This window comes from Struthio camelus, chromosome 23 (assembly GCF_040807025.1).
Source record: "Struthio camelus isolate bStrCam1 chromosome 23, bStrCam1.hap1, whole genome shotgun sequence".
Taxonomy (NCBI): Eukaryota; Metazoa; Chordata; class Aves; order Struthioniformes; family Struthionidae; genus Struthio; species Struthio camelus.
In genome coordinates, this window is record NC_090964.1 from 7,963,474 (window position 1) to 7,981,827 (window position 18,354).

An 18,354-nucleotide genomic window follows, 5' to 3' on the forward strand; every position below is an offset into this window, starting at 1 on the left:
AAAAAAAAAAAAAAAAGAAAAACAGTAAAACAAACTGGAGTAATGCAGGAGGAATTCTACTGTAGGAATAGTATCGCAAGACACTTGCAAAACAACAGTAGTAATTGTATTAGATATAAGAAAGTGACAGGTCTAGAATAGCTCCTGTTGCTCTTCACACAACAACTGTTTGTTCAAGGGAAACATATTTATTAATAACTCATTGAAGCTAGACACCTTCAGAAAGTGAATCTTTATACCAGGAAAGACAATCAATCATTGGAACAACTTACTAAGATTTCTGTTCTAAGAGCTCTGTTTCAGCTCAAGCAGAGAGAATCGGGGAGTGCCAGGGGACGCTAACTATAAGGCTCCAGGCGATTCAAGAGGCAAATGGTGCCCTGAAATTAAGTATCAGCTAGATCAGAGGCCAGCAGCTCTTCATATCTTAAGCAGGAGCCATCTTAGATATATTCCTAGTACCATCAAGCTGACAGCTTGGTCTTCAACTCAGTCGCTGCTTCACCATTGTTGTAAAATCAGGGTCTGGCCTAAGAGACTCCTAAAAGGAGAACTGACTATAAAGAGGCCACTTGTTTCCTCAAACAAGTGTTTGCTCAGTGTCTGGAGACCCTCCCTGTCATGAGCGCATACATGCACTGAGTTTGAGTGAGACAACTTATTGGTCTTTCTTTAAAATCTGACAGACCCCTCTTGGCACAGAACCTCTGTGCTCTTCTCACCCCACGGCTCTAGTGCTGTACTAGGACACAATGGCCCTTCAGAGGGCGTAGGGATTGCAGGAACTCCTTTACAGGGCCGCAGAGGTCGGGACTCACACTCTCAGTTTCGGTATCTCAGGACAACCCTCATCACAGCGATCCAAAACCCTGCCCCAGCAGGTCTCAGATACAGCCTAAGAGTTATGATAACCTGTGACATGCAGGAGGTGAGAGATTGGTGTTTTCCTGGCCCCAACCCATGCTTATCACAGAACACCACACAGAAGTCATATGCTGAGGCCAGAATCTTTTGATAATGGGGGTCATGCTACTGGAGAACATTTATATGCAATTCCAGACTGGCTTGTCACCTCTGTCTTGGACCTTGGCTGCAAGTGAACTATGCAATGCTGAGCATCCAGGCAAACGCTCTTGGTTTTGGTCTTTTTTGCACAACATAACAAAATCACAACCAGGAAGCCACTGAACCCCTTAAAGGGGACTCCCATGTGCTGCACGCCAGGCAATGCCAAGGCAAGAACTTCAGAAAAACAGATCATATTGCACTTACTTCACCAAAATCGCCAAAGCTGAAAAGCCAATAAGCAGGTTGCGTGGGTTATCATTCACATAGGAGAGGTATTGATCTTTCCCTAGGAATTCCCTATTTCAATTCAGACAGGGTAGGTTCATACCAAGAAGCCTAAACCTATGCAAAGGCAGTACAGAGCTACATAGATGCATTATTTCTGTTCAGCAAGTTTACTTTCCTCCATGCATTTTTTGCATGAACAGAACATGCTGCACTGCATATTTTGGAAAGGGCCCCATCCTGAACAGCACTGGCAGCCTCCTCTGGTTTACAATTCAAAATAGGCTTTCCTTGCTGGAGTTACAGCACTTGAAAAGTGCTGTAATCTTTGAGACAACACTATACTAGTCACTGGTGTTACAGAGCGTGCGTGTATTTGAATGGAAGTGAACTTGTCCCTTGTTCCTTCATTTTTTTTAATTACATTTTTTACTGCTACATGCTTGAGAGGACAAAATGCTAGAGCAGAGGCAAGGATGTTGCTGAACTCCAGTTGCATGAGCTGTGTTGTCCTGCAAGGAATTCTCTCTCTAAACAATAAAAGCCACTCCTTTGCAGGGGCAGTCTGTCTGGCTGTATAATTACAGTATTTGATTTTTACCAACTCCAGTAGGTATTGAAATATTTTTAACCAAGTCCAGATCCATCCTCCACCTTTCAGGTACTTTTAGTATTATCTTGTTAGCACTTCTGCAGTGTGTTAAGAGCACCAAGGAGATCCCTGGGGTAGGAACAACTCTACCAGCTGTAGGTAAGGGCAGCTGAGGTCACCCACACACACTACTAAAGGAAGCAGCAGGGATCATGAGTTGTTCTGCTGGCTGATATTCAGCCCCCTCTTGCCCTGGCAGGTTTGAATCTTGGTTCAGGAGCCTTGCCAGTCCCAGAACACTGCCAGCAGCATATGCATTAGTCATTCAGGCTCAGGCGTTTTAACCAAGTTCTGTCATGCTTATTTAGACAAAAACCCTCAGCCACGTTTTGAATCTACTGCTGTGCTTTATCTCTGAAAGGGAGGTATGTGCACCATTTCCTTTCTGTTTTTCCTATTGAACTTACACTTCACTGGGTCTTAGGGCACCTGAGGTTTTTCACAAATACAGAACCCCTCTTCCACTTTTAAGAGCAGACCACCCTTCTGACTGCAGGCTTGGGCTGTGGGAAGACCAGAACAAGCATGTTGAACTCTTCTGTCCTCCTCTGGAATTTAACCCTCAGAAAATTGTTCTGCACCTCAAGTGGCCAAAAATATTTTCTTTCTATGACCAGCCACTGACTCTAGTAACAATTTTGCTGCTTAATTATACTGTTGGACAATACAAAAGTGAAGACTACACATTAAATCCAACACCTGCTCCTTGAGAACAGCACCTTCTCTTCCAACTGCACAGCATCACAGTCCACGCGGTTCTGCTGCCTTTTCAATGCGAGTGACCCTTGTTCCCAGCAGCTTCCCAGGGCAGGAGTCCCCACAAAATTCACAATAGCAGTTCAGGGTTAGAAAATTTTATTTCCTTTTTCATTACAGGAATTATTTGCCTGGAAGGATGATGCCATCATACTGTGAGATAGAGAGAGAGAGAGAGAAAGAGAGAGAACACCAAGTGAGAAAGCAGTCAGGTAAAAGTGCAGTACCACGCGGTGGTACTCCCCAAAGTTGCCTTACTGTTAATTTCAAAGGGGGGCTTGGTTCAGATAGCCATTAAACTCCACTCCTCAGCCAAGTGAGACAAGACGACCCTTCCCTTCACGGGTTGATCTGAGCAGAATTATACTCATCCCTTGTACAGTCCCCAAGGTATGGCCCTTGAAGACAAGCTATGTCACAATGAGCAGTACCAGGGATTAGGGGAAAAAAGCCATTCAGCAGGAGCAGACTTAAGTCCTTGCTGTGCAGGGTATGACCAATGTAGATCTAGGCAGAGTAGCCAAGAAAGCTGCCAGATGGACTCCTTACCCTTTCTACCTCTGATAAACAAAGGCTCCAAGTATTTGCAAGCAAAGTTTTGGCATCTCACATTCATTATACAGTCTGTGTCAGGAAAAGGTATGGAGCACTGAACCCAAGAATGGGTTTTACTTGGACTGCTCCATCCTCCAAGCCTGCCAGCTGAGCCCGAAGCCCCACAGGACAAAAACTCTAACCCTGCTTACTTGCTTGTGATCCAGGAACATGCAACACTCTGAGCAACTATGGGAGGGTCCTATACTGTGGGTCACCTTTCAGGGTTGTGTGCAAAAGGGAGAGACGGGGTTTAAGAGTTTCTGCTTCACTGTACTTTTCCCTACATAAGTAAAGGCTTCTTCAGAGATTAAAAAGTTAATAAAACCACCACATACAAGAGCTGATACTTCTAGCTATCCTGCGAGAACTGCAGTTTAAGCTCACACCACACAAAGGGACACGAACAGTACTCATGTTCAAATGCAGCTTCCATTACTCCAGAGCAGTACAAAATCTGTTTTAAGCAATAGTTAACAACTATTTCTGCCTACTACAGTGTCATGCTCAATAACTTGTTTTAGTCTTTCTGCAAGAAGAATCAACAAGGCCACTGAAGCACTTTGTCGATAAGGTTGCTAGCAATTTCTTGGGATACAAGAATAAAGTTGGACTTTACCTTCTGCTGGAACCAACGCATGGCTTCTTCCTTTCCGATTCTGTGCTTGGCTCCAATGCTGCCAGTCCTGCGTTTCTTGTCAGCGATACTGAAGCCAGGTCTGCCCAGCACCTGGCAGGGGAGAAGATCAACAGCACTATTTCATTCTGATTAATTATTTGTTTTAAACTTAACACTTTTCCAGGAAGAAAGTTTAGAGTTTCCAGATCACTGGTAATCTTGTTGTCCGAGTTACAGATGAGACTTCATAGCAATACCTTCTACGGCCTCAATGCAAACTGAAAACTATGCGACTTTTGCACAGCCAGGTAAACTGACAGGGTCAGCTCCTAGGCTGGACACCTTGCGACGTACACAGACTCAGAGAAACAAAATGAGCCTGGAAGATGCGCTATTTCTCCCCGAGAGGCCTCAGATCCCCAGAAAAAACATATGTTTAACAGCACTGTTAGCACGCATGAAACAGCTTTCTTCTTATTTCAGAGATTTAGATTTGGGGCACAGCAGAATGGAGAGGATCAAACACACCAGCCACCAGCACATCCCATGACCATCTCTTCTGAATATTCCAGCAGAGCACTAATAATACAATCAATATAGCTTATTAAAGGCTCTGATGCATGCAGTAGAGAGGCTTAGTCACAATGCACCACTTCAGATACAAGGATCAGCCAGCCTGAATTCCATGTTTCTAGATCTGCCTGAACTCGACAGCCTTCAGCCTGCATTCACTTCTTCCTTTCCGAAGAAGTTGGCCAAAATCTAGCACGTGATTCCTCTCAGTGTTATCCCAGAAACAGCAGTAGGGAGCAACAGTATTTGTTTCCAACGAGGCTTTGTGAGAGGTGTCCTAAATTAAGGTTCTTGCAGCAGCCCTGTGAAGCTCAGTTTAGACTTGGATTTTGTTGACATCTTTGCAGCTTCCAATACTGGACAGCAAGTTAACATGAGCCAGAGTTACCATTCTAGGCTCCTTCCGTATCTTTCACACAAAAGCAGTAACCACAGGGAGACAGAGAATACGCACCACGTAAAAGTCCAAGCCGTAGATACCAATACTGGGATCGTATTTAATTCCCAAATCAATGTGCTCCTGGATTCCAAAGCCAAAGTTCCCAGTGTCTGAGAAGTTGTTTTTCCTCAACTCATATTCTCGCACCTGAAATATTTGTTGCCAGTTATTATTTCATTATTGACTGCAAAACAAATAAGTCCTGCATGTGCTACCAACTTCCAGATCCACAGGTTCTTTACACACAAGTCTTCGGCCATCAGATTCTGACCCCACAGCCTTAGAAACCACAGCAGCAGAGACAGAATCTCTAAAGAAAGCAGCAGCCACACCAACTAGCTCTTAAATAAGCAAGGAAGCGACCAGCTACAGACTGCAAACACAACACTCTATAGATCAGACACAAATGTTAACACCCATGACTGACCAGCAACTAGATCACATGCAGTATTTCAAAGCACATGTTATGACTTTCCAGTTAACGCAGTTTACGTTTTGAGATTTCGCAGATAAACCACAAAAAATCAGACCAGCCAAATTCTCACCTTCAACCCCTTCTCCAGAATCTCCTCTGCTTTGGCCCCACGAACTGTGCAGTGAACAGCAATCTTCTCATTTCTCCTGATTCCAAAGGATCTTACGGTATATCGTGCTGTAAGCAGCAATAATTACACTTAGAGACGACACAAGGAGTTCCCACTTGAGGGTCACAGAACTTACTTTAGAAGACTAAAGAAACTACTTAAAAACAAGACCACCACACATTCTCTGTTTAGGGACGGGAGCACAGCTGCAGCCTGAGTCTAGAAAGAGAACTGAACTGACAGAAGCGATCACCATTTAAGGCCCCATTCAGACAACCACAACCCTGGAGGCCCAGGGGCAGATTTCCCCACGCTGGCTCTGACAGGGAGACTCTTCCGTGCGAGCCGGGCTGTCATTTCACACCACAAGCACTCAGGAAAGCAGAAGACAGAGCAGCAGCCACCCCTCACCTTTGGAGAAGACGGGGGTCTGGCCCGTGAGCTGCTCCAGCACTTTGGCCGCTCGGGTGAGCCTGTCCCCGCTCTCCCCCACGCAGATGTTGAGGCAGAGCTTGCGGATGCGCAACTCGCGCATGGGGTTCTCCTTCTCACCTTGGTCTTGCTGCGGAGAGACCACACGGGGGCTGACGGGGGGGGGGCGGGCGCGGCCAGCCGGGCCGCCCCGGCAGCCGGACGCGGCTCCTCCGGGCAGTCAGCGCAGCCCCCACACCGCCGCCGCTGCCGCCGCCCCACGGCCACGACGCGGGGCCTCCCCGCCAGCGCCTCGGCGGCGACCAGGGCCACCGCCTGTCATGGCGGCCCGCAGCCGCCCCCTCCCCCTTGCCCGCCCCACGGAGACCCTTGCCCGGTCTTCCCCCCTCCCGCGCGCCAGACCCCCGCTCCGACCGAGCCCCGCCGAGGCCGGATGGCGGCGGATGGAGGCGGCGGAGCAAGGCCGCGGCCCACAGATCCTACCACTCACCGCCATGTTGGAGGCGGGGAAAAGAAAGCGGCGGCGCCCCCGCGGGGGCTTATGGGGCGGCGCGGGCAGGGCGCGGCGGGAGCGGCGCTGCCCGCGCGCGGCTGCCCCCGCGCGGCCGGAGGGCGGCGCTGTTTCCCCCCCCCCCCGTTGCCAGGACAACGCGGCGGCCTGGGCGCCATGAGGCGACGGGGGCGCGTCCGTGAGGGGACGGCGCCAGCCCCGCCTGACACGGCCCCTCCGCGCCGCGGAGCCCCCCGAGCCGGCTGGAGCCAGCCTTTCCCCTCCACCTAGGCTCTGGCTGTGCGAAGGGGTGGCTTTGGGGCCGGAGACCGGTTTTCGCAGAGTTAACCAGCCCAGCGTGTGGGGCCGGTGGGGGGATCGCGCAGCTTCGCTCCGCGAGCTGGAGTTGCAGCGTTTCAATGATCCGGGCAAGGACACAGGGGAGCCCGAAGGGGAACTGAGAGAAAGGAGCAAGAGCAAAAACAGCTGTGCTCTTTCGCTGAGAGCAAGGGGAAGACGCTGAATCCCGCAGGGGGGCAGGCGGGGCTGCACGACTCTCCCCACGCAGCACCGACTGACCCAGGCCGCGGCCCCTGAGCCCTCCGCTGTACCCACCCTGGCAGGCTCGCATCAAACCCTGCGCCCCGGCCGGTGGCAGCCTGGAGCCCTTCACCTGCCCGCGGGTATGGCCTTCGGGAAGCCGAAGGTGCGAGTTCAGAGCATGGCCAAAAGCCCTGGGCTGCACCTGCCACAAGACCTCCCTCTCCCCCCCCCACAGATTCCTTGAATCGGGCAGAGAGACGTACTGTTTCGATTTCACTTCACTCTTTCAGGGAAGCTTTTGTGGGTTTCAGATCTCCACCTGGGTTCTTGATCCTCTTTTTGCACCATTTTGACTTCATTTGGAGCAAGGTGGAAGAGTCCCAGCCTACTGCCCCAGCCCTGTTAGCTGGGAGCAAAATGTTAACGCAGCTGCTCTGGGAAGAGGGCAGCTGAATTCACACCCTTTTATGGGGACAAACATCTCTTTCAGTGGCCATCTTACACCCCTGGGCTGAGCACCAGCAATGAGGCTCTCGCCAGGGTAATGATGACCCCAAGTCGCTGCTTTTTCTGCTCATCACCATCCCTGCCTTCCTGTTCAGGGCTGCTAGGATGAACTCACTATAGCCCTCACTGTTTTTTTTTTTTTTTTTGCTCCTTGCATTGAGAAGCCCTTTACAAAGGGACAAAGAACGAATTAAAAATCAGCTTGTCTCATTGAGAAAAAAAAAAACTGTTAGGAATTTCCATGCAGAGGGAGTGAGAGGCCACTAGTAAAAAGTAATGTTACTCTACTACTTCTTTCTTGATTTACTTCATCTAAGAACAGCTTTGCTAGAGACAGAGCCGCAGGCTCCTTACGGAGCTCGGCCCACAGCCAACTTGACCAGCTCTCTGTGGATCTCATTTAGGATCTGTCCATGCTGCAGTGTTCCTTCTGGTGGGAAAAGGCTGAGGGCAGGCCTAAACGTACAGCAGGCAACATGGGTCAAAGGGCTGGCACATCCCTGGGGGAGGCTGGGGACTTCTGCCCGATCCGCGCTCATTTGCAGCCCAGTCCCTTGTTATGTACCTTCCCTTGCAGCTGGGTCTTACTGCACAGCAGCCTCTTCTCTAGCCCAGTCTTGGATGGTCCCACTGCCAAAGACTACGTAGAAGATCAGTCCAAACACGTTGAGGGCTGCAGATACAAAGAAGGCATTCCTCCAGCCAGTCTGGCGATCCTGGGGGAGCCCAAGAACACATCACGGTAATACCATCCTTCTCTTTATCTCAGCTAGCACCACTCAGACCATAGGTGCTTAACTAGTCTGTCATCATCCTCTGCTTGCTACTAGTATCAACTACAGAAGAGTTTTGCTCAGCTCTAGACATATGTCAGACCCCCTCTACTTGGAGATGCGTTTCCTGCCTTGGGCATCTTTGGAAATATTGTGTGCTAGGCTGAATTAGGGACGCCTTCCTCACTGGCACAGAGCTTCCTTCTCACCCCACTCCCTCCAGCCTCTCCCCATCTGTAAGTACATGCAGACGGGGCCCATGTGGTGCTCTTCCTGCTTTCTGAGTCATCCACGTATCCTCAGAATGGTTTAGAGCTCCAGTTTGCTGGGTGCTACATGGCATGGGTTGGCTCGGCAGAGGGAGCTGAGGGGAGGGGGAGTTGGCTGGAAGTAATTTTTGATTTAGTGCAAAGAAAAGATCTGTTTTTGAGAGTGAGCCTGTTTTCTTCCAGGGATATGTTTGTGGTTTGTGGCCCCAAATTACCTGGCTGATGAGAAGTCCGACTGCAGTAGGAGCAATAATTCCCGAAACTATGCCAAAAGTATTTGTGATTCCCAGCAGGAACCCTGCATATCTGGGGAGAGGAAGCAAAGATTTCCTGAGTGAGGCAGAGAGGAAATTGCCACAAGAAGAGAGAAGACTAGGTTCTGCCAGTCCCTTCCCTGCAGTGGAACAAACCGACTGAGATTTTCAACCAGAACAAACTGGTCTTCAAATCTGTTTAAAGAGAGTCCATGAGCTCATTTGCATGAACACTGCCTTTCCTGCTGAGCAACACTCAGATTTTAGGCCTCTGTTTTACTCCTCAGCTTACAATGCCACCAGCTGCAGAGGATGAGGGAAAGGAGAAGCAACAGTAGTGGAAACCTTTTGGGATCAGGGACAAGAAAGGTGCAGAGCCAGGGAGGCGATGACTGACCCACTTACCTGGGGGCTATATCGATGTGGTTAATATTGATGCCTGCCCCTGTCATGCTGATTATCGTAAGAGCCAGCGTTAGAAGGACCACGGCAGCCGTGGAACTGCAGCCAATGTAAGGCACAGCCACCAGGCAGATGGCTGGTAGCAGCATCCCTTGGGAGGAGGAGATGCCTTTTTTATTATGGGCCACACAAACACATTGGAAAGACCAGATGGCAGATGAAATCTTGTGCTTACCCAGTGCTGAGAAAAGCTTCCTGACAGCTGCTGTGCCAAACACCCGCCTGGCCAAGAGGAAATCAGCCAGTAGCCCAGCCAGGATGTGCCCCAGCCCATTCCCAATGTAGGGCAGGGCAGAGAGGAGCCCGTTCTGCAGAGCGGAGAACAAGGCACTGTCACTTCCGCGGCCTGAAGCAACGGAGCCAAGGGCTCCGAGACTGCAGCACCCCTGCTCCCAGAGCTGACAGCCCTCGAGAAGGCATGTCCCTGAGGAACCTCCATGTCCCCATCCTACAGAGGGATCAAGTCCTATCCCTGCTGCAGGGACCAGCCTCAGGGCGGCACTCACCTCTCTGAGGTCGAAATGGAGGACCTCGCTCATGAACGTGGGCATGGAGGTCAGCAGCATGTAGAACAACCAGTCTGTGCAGAAGCAGGCGATGGCAATCGCCCAGAGAGGCAGTGATTTAGCCATGGCCAAAAGTGGAAGGGAGTGGCCATGAGAGCTGCCCTGGAAGGAAAAATCCATGGGTCAGTGGCCTCCTCTCTAGGCTCCCATCCCCTAGGCAGGCTGCCCCCTCTTTCCTTGGCCTCTCCACCCATTGCTGAGTGGACTAGGACTAGCTTTGGCACCTGTATAAGGAGCCCAGCCGAACTCACTAAGAGCAATCCCTTTGCCACAGAGTCTGCAGCGTGATCAGTCATGGTTAAAGGATTTTGCATACCTGGTGAGCCAGCGACAACACGATGTACTCCCGCTCCGTGGCACTAATCCAAGGATGATGTGCCGGGTCCTCGTACACAAGGAGGAACCAGCAGACGCACCAGGCACAGCCAACACCGCCTGTGGGGAGCAGGGCTATCAATGCCAGCTCCTCTTAGGATGTTCATCCTGGAGGTAGGTGGCTTCAACCCGTGCACTGTCAGGCTGGGACAGGACAAGGCGAGGGGTGAAAGGTGGCAGAACTGAGAGCCAGCGGGGTAGAGGCTGATGCTAGTGAGATGGAGAATGCAGGAAGTTGGGAAAGGTCACGGTCTGCTGCGCTTTAGCTGAACCCATTGCTCACAGTGGAAGGGGCTGAGCTGACAGCATAATAGGTTCAGCAAAGGCACATTCTCTTAACAGTCTCCTGGCAAAAAAGGTTTCATCCTGGCCTGGGGGTAAGAGAGGAGCCCAGAGCTCTGCGTGGGGCTAGTGAGGAAGGAGGGAATCCTTTGGGAGATCTGCCAGCAAACACCCTGCGGTGGGGTTGGAGCAGAGGGATGTGATGGGCCATTACTCACCAAAGATATAGAAGACAAAAGGCCATCCCAGACTCTGACTGATGATCCCAGCCACAAGGAGAGCACAGAAAGTCCCAAAAGTGCATCCTAGGGATCAAAAACCAGAAACGTTGCTTCAATAGGACTGTGGTACCCAAGCACCCTTTGTGTGTGCAATTGGCACATCCTGTGACCAACAGCGAGTGATGTGGGGAGAGATCTCTCCTGCCCCCACCCAACCTGAGCCAAAGAGACAGAGAAGATGCAGGATGGGAGAAGGAGAGGCAGAAGGGCTGAACGCTACTAACACTTTGCCAGGGACTCACAGCCTTGAATTTGAGGCTGCTACAAGGACTGTCTTGGAAAGGAGCAGGTGAGGTAGCATCCTGGACCTGCTGGATTGGTGGTAGGGAAAGTCCCTATGTCTTACCCGCATCAGCAACGTTCATGAGCCTGCTGCGTTCCAGCGGAGGGGCCCATTTTGCCCAGAGCGTGTACTGAGCTGGAAATATCACCCCCTGCAAGGGACAGGAGGGAGCATGGAGATAACCAGAGCAGGTTTCCTAGACTGGCAGCACCCAGAGCCAAGACTGACCTCAGCCAAACCCAGCAGCACCTGCAGCCCGATGAGGAAGCTCACGCCAAGGTCCGCTGCTTGGGGCACGAGGAGGGTGAGCACGGAGGCGAGCAGGAGCCCGCTGCCCAGGACGTGCTTCCCTCCGAAGCGCCCTGAGCAGTACCCACCCAGCGCCTGTGTGAGGCCATAGCCATAGAAGAAGGAGCTGAGGACGATCCCTTGAGTCTCAGTGCTCCAGCTGTACACGGGGGCCTGGAGGAGGCAGAAAGCAGCTGTCAGAGGGGTGAGCGTATAACGCAGGCAGGAGATGTCTATTTTCCAGGCACAGACTCCTCCAGAAGGGGAGAAGCAACCAGGAAACACAGCCCTGAGTACAACAAACTGACCTCTCTGCTCCCTCACCCCGCCTTGGCCTCAAGGCTTTTTTTTGCTGCTTCCAAGTCCATGCTGCATGAAAACGCAAGGGTGGATGGAGCTATCAGTTTTCTTAGCCTGCCTTCCACTTACGCCCCTAGCAAATCCTCGGTGGGAGCCGTTGGGAGTGATGCCGGCTGAGCTGTGGGGGCTGCTGCTGTTAGTCATGGCGACGATGGTGATGCTGAGGCCGACCCGGAGCAAGTACGCCATGAAGAGAGACATGTGCAGGACAAGGGCCAGGCCCCAGCGAGCTGAGCAGAGCCCTGCAGAGGGAGAGCACCCACAAACCAGAGCTGGTCAGGGAAGCTGCAGGTTAATTCTCACCCACTCGTGCGTATCTACATCGCCAGGTAGGAAGAAAGCCCCAGACAGTCACCTAATTACAGCAACACATCACTCTTTCCAGATACCCTCCAGATATCTCTCCTGATACCTTCCACAAGCCCCTTCCCTCCTCCTTCACGGGGCTGGCACTTTGTGTGTGCCTATTTGTTCAGAAGGAGAAACAGAGGGGCAGGAAGGTGAGGCGAATTGCCCGAAGATGAAGGGGGCATGTCAAAGTCAGAGGCTCTTGGCTGCCAGCCCCTGCTCAGGGCCTCACTTCACCCCGCTTCTCTCTGGGGAGTGAATTTACCTGTCCTGAAGGATGTCTGCTGAGCAAGCAGAGGGGCTTCGTCCTGCTCTGCCTCCGGCCTGTCCTCTGCCTGCATGCTGTCAACGTGGCACTGCATCCTCTCCTGCCAGCAACGCTGCTGCCTGCTTCTCCTCAAGACAACTTCCTGTGCTGTCAGGAAAGCGAATTTCAGACATCAGTAAACATGGGAGCAGCCGGACCGCTCAAAACTGACCCCCGGCATTTCCTCCGAATGTGCAATTAGTGGCGCTGCGAGAGCAGAGCAGGGCTGGCAATCACAGACGCCTCCACGGCCAGCGCAAACGACACAAGCGTTTTATGAGCACGCTGATTTACAGCAGCCTCAGACCTTCCCGGGACGGTCTAATTCGCATCCTTGGTTTTTAACCCTCGATCACGACAAGGGCCATGGAGTCTCTCCCCGCAGCGGGATGCTCCCTCCCGTGCTGGGGGCCTCCCGCCGTCCTTGCTCTGGGCCGCATCAAGCGAAGCCCCTTCCCCCTGCACCGTCCCCCCAAGGTGACTCCCAGCCCCCGGAGGAGCCTCCCCGGGACCGGCCGCTGGACGAGGGCTGCCCTCCCTCCACGAGGCCGCGGAGCAGACGTGGATGGACAGGGGTCACACGAATGGCAGGCCACGTAACCACGGGTTTGGCACCTTGCCTCTGGAGTCGGGAGCAGGACGCTGCCACGTGCTTTGTCGCAGAATTGGGGATCTTTTAGGAACCTGAGCCGGGAGGAGCAGACGCCGGGGCTTAAACCAGCCTGCCAGCTGGTGGGCCCATCCCAGGGGCGGCCGGCCCCGTCCGCGGCTCCGTCTCTGACTCCCCCCAGCAGCCCCGAGCCGTCCCCGGGTCCGCCTGCCCCGCGCCGCTCGCCCCGCCCCCTCCAGGCTCAGGCCCCGCCCCTTGCAGTCTGCCCCGCCCCCCGACGGCAGCCCCGCCCCTCGCGCCCGGGGCGCGGGTCATGTGCTCACTCAAGATGGCGGCGCTCAGGACGGCGGCGGCGGCGCTGCTGGTGTCGCTGGGTTGCGCGGCCGCCGCGGTGCCGCTGGTCATCTGGCACGGCATGGGTGAGGGGTCCGCACCGGATCCGGATCCCGGGCCGGCTCTGTGGGGTGGGAGGCGTGGCGGGCTCGGCGGGCTCGGCCCGCGCACGCCGCCCGCCCCGCTGCGGGGCCCCCTCGGGCCGCGGGTGTCCGCGGAGCCCCGGCCCGGGCAGCTCTCGGGCGGCGGGGACGTCCTTGAAGCCGTGGCGTCGCGGTGGTAAACGACCTTCCCCTTCGCAGGAGACAGTTGCTGCAATCCGCAAAGCATGGGCTACATCAAGAAAATAGTTGAGGCGAAAATACCAGGGATTTATGTTCTCTCTCTCAGGATTGGAGACAACCTGATCCAGGTAAACCTTTCTGCTTGGCACACGGCTGCCTTTGCAGGTTGCTGATGGCTGTGCAGATCTGAAGGCCCGGTAATTACTGTGGTCTCCGTTCTTGACTTGGTTCCATGAGGACTGCTATAAGCTGTCCCTATTAATTTTCTTCTTTGTGAAGTAAAAAGCTCTGACAGGTAGAAACCAATAAAGTCTAGCTAATACCTGCAGAACAGAACGGGGAAGAAAGCAAATCCCTAGTCCAAATTGGATTGCTATGCAAATCCACCGATTAGCACTCTCTAACCACTCCAGATAACATGAAGACATGTGATAAGCTACCATACTCTTTAAGGTAGAGCTTTGTCCCTGCCACTTTTTGTGAATACCAATTCCTCTGACTTGTCAGCACTCACTTGCTATATATTGTCAGTAGAATAAAGATATAGCTTCTTCTGCACCTTTGTATTTTTGACTGTTCTATGTAGCCACAGTGAATTTTTTTAAATAGTCTCTCAGGATAATGTGCAGTGTGTATTGTTTTCTGGGATCTGAAAATATGGATGAAGTTTATATGTGTGTATATATATGTGTGTATTTAAAAAAAAATCCTAAAGGCACTCATATGGTTAAGATGTCTGGGGAAATGTCACTGTTCTGTATGAGAGTTTTGTTAGGCAGAACAGGAAGAATGATAAAGGGAAGTCTCAAAACTTGAATTTCACCTCTGCTATGTTATGAAAGTTAAGGTCCTCTTTCAAAAGCGGAGCTGTTAGTGTTCTGTTTGTAGAGCTTGAAATAACTTAAGCCATTGTAAAGGCATAAGTCGTACTTTTTAATCTGGCTAATTCACCAGGATATGGAGAACAGCTTCTTTATGAATGTGAATGATCAAGTGAGAGAGGTGTGTAGCCAGCTTGCAAAGGACCCTCACCTGAAAGGAGGCTACAATGCAATTGGCTTCTCCCAAGGAGGCCAGTTCTTGTAAGTTTACACTTCTGTTACATTTCCAGCGATTTTTTTGGTGGGTTTTGGGTTATGATACTTAAAACTTCTTAAAGTACTAAGCAGATGTAAACTGGCAAAGACTTAAGCCCCTTCATGGATGTAAGAGCGCTCCAAAGGAGGCAAGAAGACAGAAGGAGGATGCGGTTTCCTGAGTGCCTGAAGCCCCCCTCCCTCAGGAGGGCTCAATTATCTTTGCAAAGGTTTCCCAAATGCCTTAGCTCATGCAGCAGCAGAGCTGAGCTGTATGTGGACCACTGTTCGTGACCTGGCTGTGCTAACTCAGCTCCTTTATCTTTCCCCACAGGAGGGCAGTGGCCCAGAGGTGTCCTTCTCCACCCATGTTCAATCTGATCTCCGTTGGGGGGCAGCACCAAGGTAGTGTGCTCTTAAGCTATCACAACCCTTAACCATGGTGAAGGGTGGAGGGCTCTCCTTGGCAGGAGGAATGAGTATTTTGGCCTCTTCCTGAAATTGATGACTTTCTTGTGAGTTAAACCGTTGGAAGCTGGTGATCTGCTTTGGCCCAGTTAGCTGAGTACATTATTTTCTGGGCTAGTCTTGCTTAACTGGCAGGGAGAAGGGACCTTTGTAAGCAGATGACTTTTTGTCCAGGTAGAATTCTTATACACCTTGGAAGCAGCTTGGATGAGTTGTTTCTGGAGAGGAAGTTTCTGACTACCTCCTGGGTCTCAGGGATGTTTTTCATCAGCACTTGGAAAGCTAAAACCCCCAGGGAAGGGAGGTACTTCTCACAGTAGGTTAAAGAGGCAGTGCGAAATGTAATTTAGGAGCTGTGCAGTTAAGCATCTGGGAGAATGGCTGGCAATGAATTTCAAATACTCTCTCCTGGGAAGTTCCATGGCTTGAATCCATTTATTTGTAGTGCAGTGGGGAAGACTGGTAGGAAAACATCCTGAAACCTTCTGGGAACAGACTAGGCGAGCTGGAGACTCTTCTGCTTGTCCTGTTCTCCATAGCAGTATCACTTGCTGATCAGTGCAAGAACACCATCCATTATCTTTGTGAATAATAATGCCCAGGGGCAGAAGGGCTGTCTAATGGGATTGCGGGATTAAAGGCTTCCTGATCCCCTGGATAATTCCTGCCACTGCTTTGTAAGAGGGTGGTTCTTTACCGGATGGAGAGATTAAGTAGGTTTCCGTTTGGCTCACTGAGTTGTTATACATCTCCATACCCCAGGAGTCTATGGCTTTCCACGCTGTCCTGGTGAGAGCTCCCATATCTGTGACTGGATCCGAAAGACGCTGGATCTGGGCGCCTACACGCAAGCTGTTCAGGAGCAGTGAGTATATTCATCAGGCTGCAAAGATGGGGCCAGGCCCATGTGGGAAGCTCTGGGTTTCCCATCTGATCTTTGGTTTCTCTCTTCTTCAGCTTGGTACAAGCAGAGTATTGGCATGACCCTTTGAAGGAGGAGGACTACAGGAAAAACAGCATCTTTTTGGCTGACATAAATCAAGAGAGGGTAAGGACCTGACTGATAAATAAGTACCAGCAGCAGAGCATAAGCCTGAGTAGTGAGTTCCTTCATTGTAGTTCTCCTTGGCAGTACCTTTGCTAGTATTTGAAGGGGAGCATTTGTGCCCTGCATCCCGGGAATGTATCAAGCGTTTTAACTGATAGACCTATGAATGAGACTTGTGCTGTGTCAGAGCAGTTTCTGTGTCACCAGGCTTCTTCAGAGTGATCCAAGTAATGGTGCACCCAATGCTCAATCCACACATCACCAAATCCTCTCCTTCCCCCTGGAGGGAGGGTAGAGCCCCCCCCCCCCTTTATAGCCTGGAGGTGAGGCTGAGTGACATGAGCACAGCAGAGGGAGGATGATGATAGAAATATGTGTTGCTGGCTCCAAAGCGAGTGCAGTCCAGGGTTTCCCCCATGGGCATGGAATGAGTTGAGAGCAGGCAGTTTCTTACCCTGTCTTGGGGGGGCTCCCCAATGTCTTAGATCTATTCTCTGCGCTTTCATCCAGGGCATCAATGAGACATACAAGAAAAACCTAATGGCTCTGAAAAAGTTTGTGATGGTGAAATTTCTCAATGATACCATGGTCGACCCTCCAATCTCTGAGGTGAGGCAGGTGGGATGGGTGCTGCCTTTGGCCAGTGTCCTGGTTATTCATTTGCTTGCTCGCTTCTGGTTTGTCTTTTGATAGCAGAATTTGAACTTGGTGAGCAGGCTGAGAACAAACATAAGCCTGACAGTGCACTATCTATCTGAATAATCCAGTTTCTCTCCTGGGGGCCTTTTAGTAACTGTTTCCTTGTTTTTATTTTGACAGTGGTTTGGGTTTTACAAAAGTGGTCAAGCCAAGGAGACCATTCCGCTGAAGGAGACATTGCTGTACACAGAGGTACGTTCTCCTAGGTGCTGAGGGGTTTCTACTATTTCACTCTAAAGAAGGTAGTGCCCTGAAGTCAGGGACTTCAGGAGCTCTAAAACCAGCAGCTCTGCTCTTGTCACTGCCCTGTTGTTCCTGCAGCATGGGCTCTGCTTGCCAGTAACCGTTTGGGAAGGCATTTCCCTGTAGGCCTGGCCTGGCAGTAGGAATCACAGTAAAGGTCTCAGGTCTGCAACCAGACTCCCTTGAGCCCTTGAATAATGAGCTCTCTTCCTTTCTAAAGCCTTGTTATGAGAGCCATCCAAAACTGGCTTTCTCTGCTCTATGAGAAACTTTTACTAAGAGCAGAGGTGGAACCTGCTGCAGCCTGCCAGCCACTGCTGCTGCAACAGCACTGGGGCTCTTCCTGGGCCCGGTTCACCAGCTGTTAGCAGTGCTTGGCTATGGCAGGGCCCAGTGAAGCTATCATAATGGTTCTCTCTCTTCAGGATCGCCTGGGGCTGCAGCAAATGGACAAAGCAGGAAAGTTGGTGTTCCTGGGGGTAAAAGGGGATCACCTGCACTTCTCAGAAGAGTGGTTTTACACCACTATCCTCCCCTTCCTCCAGTGAACCTAGGAGGAGGCATCACGTGAGAGTACTGTGGAGGCTCTGTCACTGTAGTTAATGCAGCTGCTACTGTGCCTGTGAGGGATCTGGGGGAGCAGAAGGGGGGCTTTAGCTCAGCAGTTCCACAGTATGCAGAGGTGGCACCCCTGTTATACTGCAGTAGGAGACTGAGATTCCTCTGAACGTAATTAAACTAACTCTAAAGCACTCCAATCCTATGCAGGCCCTGGTAAGGCTGCAGTTGTGCCAGTCACTCCATCATGGCAGAATGGCTGAGCTGCTCAAAATGTTTGTTTTAAGTCACGCTTACAGCCCATGGTACCTGTTCCTCTCAGGAAGCAATGGCACTATTAACCAAAATCACTAGTTTAAGTAAGCTGCATTGCTGAAGGAGATCAGCAAGTAGACTTACATAGCTGTATGCAGAGGAAAGATAGATTACAGTCTCTACTTCAAGGCAGGGAAAAGGGCCAAATTTAGGTGATTCTAGGGGGAAAGGGAGGGTTTTGGATTAAGTGGGTATTAACATCTTTAACAGTTTTTGGCTAAAGGCTTACTTTATGCACTTTTGTACAGCAATTCACATGAATAAAAACTTTACCTCTAACCAACTAAAAAAGGGGTGAGATTTGAGAGTTACTGACAGGTTGAGTCAGTGAGGGGGGTTAAGGGAAAGTCTACACTTCCTCTTCAGTTTTGCTGCATGGAGCAAGTACTC

General features: G+C 51.2%; 3 protein-coding genes across 10 annotated transcripts; 1 reads left to right on the top strand and 2 right to left on the bottom strand.

Moving 5' to 3' along the window:
• Window positions 1–2,783: 2,783 nt before the first annotated feature.
• Window positions 2,784–6,553, bottom strand: RPL11 (ribosomal protein L11). 2 transcript variants are annotated; one of them, XM_068917688.1, is made up of 6 exons: window positions 6,433–6,553; window positions 5,922–6,072; window positions 5,472–5,578; window positions 4,942–5,073; window positions 3,915–4,025; window positions 2,784–2,854 (listed from the first exon to the last, which is right to left on the bottom strand). In XM_068917688.1, exons 1-6 carry the CDS (start codon window positions 6,436–6,438, stop codon window positions 2,825–2,827), a joined length of 537 nt encoding a protein of 178 aa, XP_068773789.1. In that variant the 5' UTR covers window positions 6,439–6,553; the 3' UTR covers window positions 2,784–2,824. The 2 variants fall into 2 exon arrangements, with proteins under 2 accessions (XP_068773789.1, XP_068773790.1); XM_068917689.1 differs by having other exon boundaries at window positions 6,357–6,441.
• A 685-nt stretch (window positions 6,554–7,238) lies between these two features.
• Window positions 7,239–13,160, bottom strand: LOC104139847 (sodium-dependent phosphate transport protein 3-like). 7 transcript variants are annotated; one of them, XM_068917692.1, is made up of 13 exons: window positions 12,946–13,126; window positions 12,289–12,438; window positions 11,745–11,917; window positions 11,256–11,489; window positions 11,091–11,178; window positions 10,682–10,768; window positions 10,123–10,241; window positions 9,747–9,908; window positions 9,416–9,548; window positions 9,184–9,331; window positions 8,740–8,830; window positions 8,048–8,198; window positions 7,239–7,381 (listed from the first exon to the last, which is right to left on the bottom strand). In XM_068917692.1, exons 2-12 carry the CDS (start codon window positions 12,383–12,385, stop codon window positions 8,067–8,069), a joined length of 1,464 nt encoding a protein of 487 aa, XP_068773793.1. In that variant the 5' UTR covers window positions 12,386–12,438; window positions 12,946–13,126; the 3' UTR covers window positions 7,239–7,381; window positions 8,048–8,066. The 7 variants fall into 7 exon arrangements, 6 of the variants coding, with proteins under 6 accessions (XP_068773793.1, XP_068773791.1, XP_068773792.1 ...); XR_011136042.1 differs by having other exon boundaries at window positions 7,265–7,381; window positions 8,048–8,155; XM_068917694.1 differs by lacking the exon at window positions 7,239–7,381 and adding an exon at window positions 7,676–7,938 and having other exon boundaries at window positions 12,951–13,160.
• A 60-nt stretch (window positions 13,161–13,220) lies between these two features.
• On the top strand, window positions 13,221–18,255 carry PPT1 (palmitoyl-protein thioesterase 1). Its single transcript, XM_068917349.1, has 9 exons — window positions 13,221–13,359; window positions 13,576–13,685; window positions 14,512–14,639; window positions 14,968–15,038; window positions 15,864–15,966; window positions 16,059–16,149; window positions 16,660–16,758; window positions 16,969–17,040; window positions 17,517–18,255. Exons 1-9 carry the CDS (start codon window positions 13,254–13,256, stop codon window positions 17,637–17,639), a joined length of 903 nt encoding a protein of 300 aa, XP_068773450.1. The 5' UTR covers window positions 13,221–13,253; the 3' UTR covers window positions 17,640–18,255.
• The last annotated feature ends 99 nt before the right edge of the window (window positions 18,256–18,354 follow it).